General features: G+C 40.4%; 1 protein-coding gene across 2 annotated transcripts in view; it reads left to right on the forward strand.

Moving 5' to 3' along the window:
• Positions 1-8,354, forward strand: part of SPTLC3 (serine palmitoyltransferase long chain base subunit 3) — a 151,383-nt gene extending 143,029 nt beyond the window's left edge. For both annotated transcript variants that reach the window (XM_055543411.1, XM_055543410.1), the window contains exon 12: positions 4,539-8,354. In XM_055543411.1, coding sequence (XP_055399386.1) covers positions 4,539-4,652 — 114 coding nt within the window. In that variant the 3' untranslated portion in view covers positions 4,653-8,354. The remainder of the gene's footprint in view (positions 1-4,538) is intronic.
• The last annotated feature ends 1,396 nt before the right edge of the window (positions 8,355-9,750 follow it).

The following is a 9,750-nucleotide window of genomic DNA, read 5'->3' on the forward strand; positions in this document are numbered from 1 at the left end:
CAGAACATCTAAATGCTGTGAGAGGGGAGAAGAAATCATTAGCTTAGCAGTTACCAGGAGCTTGCTGTTGCTCAGAGCAGAGCGTTTTAGGGAGTGAAGGAACAGAAATAAGAATACAAAGAATTAAAAATGAAGATTATACTTTGAGTTTGAATTGCACATGTGTGCAACCACACCACATACACACACACACAGATCCATATCTTTCTGCTTCACCATTATATTTTTAGGACTTAAACCAATGTATAGAACATAGTATGTGATGCTGGGAAAGATTGAAGACAAAGGAAAAGGGGGCAGCACAGGAAGAGATGATTAGATAGCATCCCTGACTCAATGGACATGAATTTGAGCAAACTCTAGGAGATCGTGAAGGACAGAAGGGCCTGGCGTGCTGCAGTCCACAGGTTCACAGAGTCAGATGAGACTTAGCGACTCAACAACAACAATAACAAAACACAGTAATGATTCATTAGATGACACATTAACAACTAAACTAACTCTAGGTTTTGAGATGATGGGAGAACTTTGCTGTTTCTGTTCTACATTGTCCGATTTCTCTAAAATGAGTGAATTTTTCCAGTATATAAATTTTAACAAATTGTTTCTTCTAAATGTAATGAATAATGATAAGAAAGAGTCAGTTCAGTTCAGTTCAGTCACTCAGTCGTGTCCGACTCTGCGACCCCATGAATTGCAGCACGCCAGGCCTCCCTGTCCATCACCAACTCCCGGAGTTCACCCAAACCCACGTCTATCAAGTTGGTGATGCCATCCAGCCATCTCATCCTCTGTCATCCCCTTTTCCTCCTGCCCCCAATCCCTCCCAGTATCAGAGTCTTTTCCAATGAGTCAACTCTTCGCATGAGGTGGCCATAGTACCGGAGTTTCAGCTTTAGCATCAGTCCTTCCAAAGAACACCCAGGGCTGATCTCCTTCAGAATGGACTGGTTGGATCTCCTTGCAGTCCAAGGGACTCTCAAGAGTCTTCTCCAACACCAAAGTTCAAAAGCATCAATTCTTTGGCGCTCAGCATTCTTCACAGTCCAACTCTCACATCCATACATGACCACTGGAAAAACCATAGCCTTGACTAGACGGACCTTTGTTGGCAAAGTAATGTCTCTGCTTTTGAATATGCTATCTAGGTTGGTCATAACTTTCCTTCCAAGGAGTAAGCATCTTTTAATTTCATGGCTGCAGTCACCATCTGCAGTGATTTTGGAGCCCAAAAAAATAAAGTCTGACACCATTTCCACTGTTTCCCTATCTATTTCCCATGAAGTGATGGGACCAGATGCCATGATCTTAGTTTTCTGAAGAAAGGGTAGATAAGATTTTCAAGAAGTTTGTAAAGACAAGAAAAACTGGTTTAGAAAAGGCTTTTGAAAGTGGAGGGAGACTTGAGCATGTTTACACATCGATAGAAGAAGGGAGTTATGAGAGGAACATTGCAGGTGTGGGGAGAAGTCCACATGCCGAGAAGCAAGCTCTAGAGACAGCAGAAGGGATGAGTACCCTGGGTGGATTTGCATCTTATTTCTGATCCAAACAGCACTGAGGCACTCAATGAATAGCCAGTTCAGTAGATATCAGACCCTGTGGTTGTCTTCACAAGTTAATTCCTACAGATTACCTGGTTTGGAAGCGGCATGGACCTCTCGCCTAGACAAACGCCTCTAAACTTTTAAGATCATCAAATCAATACAAAATTTTGAGCAGGTTTCTAACTAGAAGAGAATATGAAAAATGACGCTTTGAAAAGTCAGGGCATTAAGTTGGTGACTGAACATAACACTTGCCAAAAATACATATTATTAGACAAGTCTATTCAGTGACCGTCTTTGGAAGAAGACAGAAACAGGGCCACTTTACAAACACGAAGTGACTTAACACGTACCTCTTCCTACATGAATAGTAGCCCTCAGTAAAGGACTGAGGTCGGCTTTAGTAGGAGCAGTGGTAGTGTTAGTTGCTCAGTCGTGTCCGACTCTTTGCAACCCCATGGACAGTAGCCCACCAGGCACCTCTGTGCATTGAATTCTCCTGGCAAGAATACTGGAATGGGCAGCTATTTCCTTCTCCAGGGGAGTTTCCTGACCCAAGATCAAACCCAGGTCTCCTGCATTGCAGGCAGATTCTTCACTGTCTGTGCCACCAGAGAAGCCCAAGGTCAGCTCTAACGTTTTAATCCTCCCACCTTCCAAATAAGAAATCTACATATGACCAACACTGATTTCTCTCACTTCTTGGCAGCCTCCTACCCAGAACTGGCCCCCTATTTTCTTAGAATCCTCTCATGCATGAGTCCAAAGGTGGCAAGTAACTCTTCCCAGATGTTACGAAGATGATTCAGGAGTGTGTATTCCCTGCAACAGCAAAAGCTGCATAAAGCCAACTTTTCTCGAGTCCTGGTGTGTTTCAGGTAGTTGATCAATGAGCCTCAACATAAATCCATTTTGAGATTATATATGCATTAACCAGCATATTACGCACGTTTTACAACAGACGCCAAAAACAGTTAAATAGTTTGAGATCCTACATCACATCTGTCAGGATGGCTGTCGTCATAAAGAACGCAAGTGACAGGTGTTGGCGAGGATGTGGAAAACAGAGACCCTCTGCACTGTTGGTGGGAACGCAAATTGGTGCGGCTACCGTGAAAAACAGTATAGAGGTTTCTCAAAAGATAAAAATAGAACTGCCACATGACCCGGGAATTCCATTCCTGGGTATATATCTGAAAAAAAAAGCCACTAATTTAAAAAGACACATACACTCCCAATGTTCATAGCAGCATTATTTATAATTGCCAAGATATGGAAGCAACCTAGGTGTCCATCAAGAGACAAATGGATAAAGAAAATGTAATGTGTTCACACACACACACACACACACACACACACACACAATGGAATACTATTCAGCCATAAAAGAGAATGAAATTTTTCCATTTGCAGCTACATGGATGGATGTGGAGGGCATTATGAGAAGCAAAATAAGTCACACAAAGACAAATTCTGTATGCTATTGCTCATCTGTGGACTCTAAAAAATACAACAAATTAATGAATATAAGAAAAAAGAAACAGACACAGACATAGAGAACAAACCAGTGGTTGCTACTGGGGCAGGAGGGGCAATATGGGGGCGGCTGAGCAGGAGGCACAAGCTACTGGGTTTAAGATGGACTCAAAGATGTATCATACGACATGGGGAATACAGCCAATATTTTGTAATAGCTGTAAACAGAAAGTACCATTTAAACTTGTATTAAAAATAAAAATATAGTTTTAAAAGATTGAGATTAATAAATAATTGAAGTCCTATGCTTCCCTCCCACATCGTCCATGAATTATCTCCCATCGCCCCCAAGTATGTGGATCCTTCACTTTCAAAGCCACCGACCTGCCCCATCCCCCACCTTCAGTGAAAGCAGTAGAAACTATCCCAAATTTATGCCACTTAAAATGTAATGTCTGTTGCTTTTTCTTAGTGCTTATATTTGGTATAAAAGTTAAGAAAATGCATTGAAGTGAAAAAAACTTTAATCACCCATAATTGTACCACCTAGAAATAAACTATTCATAACATCTTGATAGAGATTTAACTGATGTCAGTTTGAAAGTCTTCCTAATAGAGAATGTCCAGAAGCCCCATGAGTCATTTATTCTGATGTTAGCAACTCTTACTTTCCCTTTTTTTAAACATTAGACTCTAATATCTTTCCATTTTCTTTTGACTGGTTGAGAAAAACAGAACCAAAATGTTTAAAAAAAAAAAAAAGCATGCCCAATTCTGTAGGCTTAGCAATAGACTGGAAGGAAAAATTACATTGTGTATATTCTGGACTTCAGTTGTTTCATTTGTAAAATTGTACATTTCCCTGCCTGGATTAAGAGAATTGAAATAGATGAGCTCTTGGTCCCTTAGGGTTTTAAACTCTATATTCTATGGAGCATAGAGCTGAGTATTTAAAAGCTGAGAGTGGGAGGGATGGGGAAGCATGGGAGAGAGAAAGAAGGATGGTCATTCCCCTACCTATGGATTGAACCCGGGTATCCTGCATTGCAGGCAGATTCTTTACTGTCTAAGCCATCAGGGAAGGAATTAGTTACCTCCAAGTTCATTTTCTTCCTGGTCAGGTTGATTTCTTGTGTCATGAGGACTTAACTCAAACGTAATCTGTGAACATTTTTCTTTTCTCTCACAAGTTTATACTGTCGTTAAATTTTAAAAATAAAGACTTCAAGGGTAAGCATGAATCAAATGTGTTTCTTCCTCTCTTCACATCCCCACAATATCTTAAACATGCGTAATGTGGAGTTAGACTGTTAAAGAATATGAAGTAAAATGCATTCGCCTCAAACATTCCTCTAGGGCTGGTTTATGAACTTCAGCTTAGTGACTTGGATCTTTTTCCTTTTCTTTAAAAAGCAAATAAGCTGGCAAAAGAAGAGTGTGGTTTTCTGTGAGACCTCAGAGGGCAAGGCCACTTGGGAGTTTAAATAAAACTAATGGAAGGCAATCTCTTTGCAGGTTTTGGAAGCCCTGGATGAGATGGGTGACCTCCTGGATGTGAAATACTCCCGGAACAGGAAGTCAGCACGCCCGGAACTCTATGATGAGATGAGCTTTGAACTTGAGGATTGAGTTTCCTGGACCTGAATGGACCCTAAAGACTTGGCCAGGAAGACCTCCTTCTTTGTCTCACAAGGAATATAAATGGATTTCTCCTCCTTTCTAAGGACAGTTTTGGTTTCCAAAACAATTTCATTGAACCAAGGGAGACACAGTCGTTGTGTTTTTAATGTCTCTGTAGAGACATTAACGTTCTCCTCCCCCAAGCATCCTGCCACAAACACACACACACCACACACACATTTCTTAGAATATTTGTAATGGCAAAGAGCCTGCGTTTTAGCTGCTACTGTGCAGCCTCTTCGGTCCAGGCCCTTTTAGGAATTCCAGCCAAATGAGAGGGTTTTGATTTTTACTTCAGTAGATCTCACTACGGGTTTGCTAATTTTCTCTGCAGATGGGGGCAAGGGAGGTGGGCAGTAGCTGGACTCCTTCTTACCCATGAAAGAACCAGCTAGAACTCATCCATATCATAGGAAGTTCCAGGTGGGAGGGTAAACAAATGTTGCCTCTACCATTTGTCACATTTGGACTTTTTCCAAGGACAAGTGTCAGAAGCCATATTGAGTGTTTGAAGGGAGAGCGCAGACCTGGCCAGCAAGACCAAAGACGTCTTTACAGGAAACTTTCCTTTTCCTGTTCCTGGTTTCCTACAGTTTTATAGCTGAGCTTTTGAGGTTTGGAAAATTCAAGACTTTTGTTTCATCAGGAAGAGGGAAGAAAGCAAGCAAGCCAATTGTAGGCCTAGACTAAACTGATAAAGGTGTGATGGTGTGAGCGTCCTTGGTGCCTTGTGGACTGAATGTTTCGCATCGCTTTTACTACACTGAGAAACGAGCTGTCCTTTTCCTACTGAGTGTGGAGGACATGGGGAAATTCAAGTTCCTTTAGAGCTGACTTCTAAGACTACACTTGAAGAACGGATCGGTTCAAAAGTGACATTTAAAAGTAAATGCTATTCAGCTTTTCAGTTCTGACCCCTCCATTCAGACCTATTAAACAGTACTGTCCTCTGGCATAAGCACTCCACTTTGGTGCTAAGTGGGCTTTACTTGAGTTGCCTCTGTCTCTCTGTCTCTGTCTGTCTCTATACATCTGCCTGTCTGTCTGTCTCTCCCTCTCTAAATGTGAACACACACTTCTCTGCAAAAGTAGCCCTTTGCTAATTGAATCTAGTCGGTATGGAAAAAAGCCAGTAGAAAACCTTATCTTTAACAAGCCCCCCAGATGGTGCCCAGATTGGGAAACTCTTAAAAAGCAGTGGTGACCTTTTACCAAAGCTTCTGTAATAGTTCAAATGAGTTACAGAACATTCCACTCCATCAAATGACACTCTAAACAAATCACTTCAAGAGAGGTTTGACTTCACATGACACAGATGGACGCGGCTCTCATCCTGTGTGCTGGAGCAGAAACCCCACCCACAGCCCCCCGTGTTCTGGCGGCCCGGATGCTCACAGCTTTTTAAAGGATAAAGGCGATCAGTGTGGAAAGCTTTTTATGGGGGAAACTATTAGCCTAATAGGTACATCAGCTAAAAACTGGATCCCATGATCAAGGTCCCCCTGAATTTTTGTAAGGAGTCCTATAAGCAGAAGAGGACAGGAAGTGGGTCCTGAAAATGCAGTTGCTCCATCCAATGGCTGATTTTGATAACTAAATTCCAACAGAGACTAAATTTCAACTCAGTGAACCAGTGCAGCATTCCTTGTGCAAAGAAAATATACATTGTATACATGTGCCAAGAAAAGGAAGGCACAGAGGTCTTTTCTCTTGAAAACGTATGTTTAAATGAAGTTGATCTTAGTTAATTGTCCAAAATGAATCTTCATCAAGATGACAGAGTGCTGAGTCATTGATTACATTCTCCAACATGAGATCAAGAACCTAGCTCTGTCAGACAGTCTGTACTGAATATGAACTTATGAGAACAACTGTAATCCAAATGGAATGTTTCCTGAGCACATTAGAGGGATTCAGGCCCCAGAGGGTTAATGATATAAGGATATATGTTTTATAGAGTGAGACTGGTTAAGAGGGTACTTGTGAGAATTTTTCATTTTTATAAGAAAAAATCTACTGCTAAGTTAATAAAAGTGTGATTTCAATTCAATAGGTATTATTGGATCTTTACAGCTATACCAGAGCCAAAAATGTCCCTTTGGTTGGCTCTGTTTGGAAAGATAATTTCCTAAAAGAACTGTAATGTCTTACACCCCCAACCCTCCCAACTGTGAAGAATGCATGTGCGCATGCACACACACATACAAGCACATTTTCCCCTTTATTTACAGAGCAAGAATTTAAAGATTCAGAGATGAGAATCTGGCTGACTAATAAATAGATGGAAGATGCTATTTCTAAAAATGACCTTCAGGCAAGCAAAAGAGGAAGGATCCAGACTGATATTTGTAAGGAGGGTATATTTGCATAATAGCAAAATGGCATAGACACCTTCCTAATCTTACGGAATGCAATATCCTGTTGTTGACTATCTTGCCTTTTAGCATGCTTTGGTTTGACAGAGACTATGGGCTTCAGAATGTACTAGTAAGCTTATTAAAATAAAGATCCCTGGGCCCCAAACCAGACTTCCACTGAATCAAAACAGCTCCGGTGCCCAGGAATCTTGCTTTTCAGCCTGTCTTCCCAGGGGATTGTCAACCAGGTCATAATTTGAGAACCAGGGCTTCCCTGGTGGCTCAGCTGATAAAGAATCCACCTGCAATGTGGGAGACCTGGGTTCAATCCCTGGGTTGGGAAGATCCCCTGGAGAAGAGAAAGGCTACCCACTCCAGTATTCTGACCAGGAGAATTCCATTGACTATATAGTCCATGGGGTCACAAAAAGTCCGACAGGACTGAGCGACTTTCACTTTCATTGGGACTGGTAACTCTAGTAACTTCCCAGGAACTTTGTTCTGATTCTCTGTTGGTGATTAAGAGTGTTTATATTGTTAAAGTAAATTAATTATTCTAAACTTTTCACCCCAATGCAACATTTTGTTCCCATTTCAAGGTACCTTCTCTTTCCCCAAAAATGAACCCAGTGTTGAAGAATAACCTGCCATTCATTTGAACAGAAGTATCTCTTCTCTAGCTCTCCTTTGTCTCCTTTGTGTCATTTCTTACAAGATGTTCCTTTTTCTTTTCATGACTTTGTTCCATTGATTGTGGTATCTTGTTTCATTTTTTTCTTCCCACCCCCTGAAAAAAATCTTCGACTTCTGATCATTTATTTATTCCAACAGTAGCTCTCAAGCCAGGTGAAAGTCTATTAAATAGTGTCCAAACATGCAATGCTCCTCGGTGTTTGTCTTCAGAGATAACAAATATTATAAATGAGTTACTCTGACTGAGGAAACCTTGGCTCTCTTAAATATAGGATTTGATTTATGGCAACAATAACAACTGTAATTTGAATTTATCATACTTCCTTGGCAGTTTTTTCCCAGTTTCACTAAGAACAATATATTTGAAGTCTTTTTTCTCAGGATGCTGTATGGAGCTGTGTAACATTTAAGAAATTAAAAGGAGACTGTATTTTAAATGTTTTTAGGTATTTATTGTGGGACATTGTCTTAGGGTGTTGTGGTGTGGTGTTTTGTATGTGTGTATGTATGTGTGTGTTTCACTGAAACATTTGAGGTGACCAACTTCATTATATTCTCCCTGTGATACATTGATTTCTTTAATAAACCAATCACCCAAATTGGCAATATAAAAAAGAGTTAATGTTTTTGTGTTGACTTAGTTTGGGTGACCCACTCTAGTGCTCTTGCCTGGAGAATCCCAGGGACAGAGGAGCCTAGTAGGCTGCCGTCTATGGGGTCACAGAGTCGGACACGACTGAAGCAACTTAGCAGCAGCAGCCTTTAAAAAAAAAAAAAAGACTAAGATTTGCTTTTAAGAATTTCATTGAGAAAAAATGGCCCAGGGTGGCGAGCCATGACTTGCACTGCGTCACCAGAACCAATGGTGCTCATCTCTTCCCAACTCTGTTTTCAGTGACGTCACCTTTGTAGCTGGAAATTGGCCGTGTTGGGAGTATTTACACGACAGAAACTGGCAAACACTACAGATTAGTGGTCTGGAGAGCTGGCTGTTAAATGTTGATCAGGCACACCACTGAGACTGCATACAATGTTACAATATCTAGGTTGGAGGGAGGGAACAGGCTTGGAAATAGAAGTTGCAGCATGATGTCATCATAACAAAGGCTTCAGTAAGCCCCAGAGAAGCTATACAGCTGAGATGGGCCTTTAGAAGTAGCTCAAAAGAAGGCGGGGGGTGCCAGGTCTGTCCCCCCTACCTACTAGTTAAAGGATGCAGGCTACCAGGGCATCCCTGGGGGAGAGTGGTAACTTAGACAAGATAATTCCTTTCAGTCAAGGGAAATTCTTGGGGAAGGACTCAGCTTTGAGCTGATAGCCATCCATCCACTTAAAACTTTTACTTCTAAAATGCATAATTAAATACCACTGAGTCTCTGAAGAGAAAAGTAAATATTTTATATATTTTTAATTTATGTATGTAGTTTATTTTGTTATACATACCTATATATAATAAATATGTTATTTTTAATAACTATATTTATTTATGTTATTCTCTTTAATGACTATTACAAAGAAATTAATGAATACAGTTTAACATACTTTAAAGATGTTGACTTCTTGGATTGTTTGAAAAATTTAGTCAATAAAAAGATGACCTTAACGTTGAAAAAAATTTTATTTCTAATTTACACACTTTAAAAATTTTCATAATGGAAAAATCTAAGCATACAATAAAACAGAACAGTATAACAAACCCACACATGCCTATCACCAAGCTCCAAACATTATCAATTCATGGCCATCCGTTTTCATCTGGTGCCCCCTCCCACCAGATTACTTGAAGGCAACCTCCAGGAATCTTATGACGTCATCAGTATGTATTTCACTGAGTCTCTGTAAAGGGTGGCTATATCTTAATTTGTTGTTTCAACCTCATTAAAAGATAAGTCTTCAGGATAAAAAGAAAAAAGGCACCAAAATGAGTTAAATGTTCTCTGTCTCACATCCTGCACGAGAATTCTCTGGAGTAGAGTAGGAATTATTTTTGAAGCAGA

Source organism: Bubalus kerabau, chromosome 13 (assembly GCF_029407905.1).
Source record: "Bubalus kerabau isolate K-KA32 ecotype Philippines breed swamp buffalo chromosome 13, PCC_UOA_SB_1v2, whole genome shotgun sequence".
Lineage (NCBI taxonomy): Eukaryota > Metazoa > Chordata > Mammalia > Artiodactyla > Bovidae > Bubalus > Bubalus kerabau.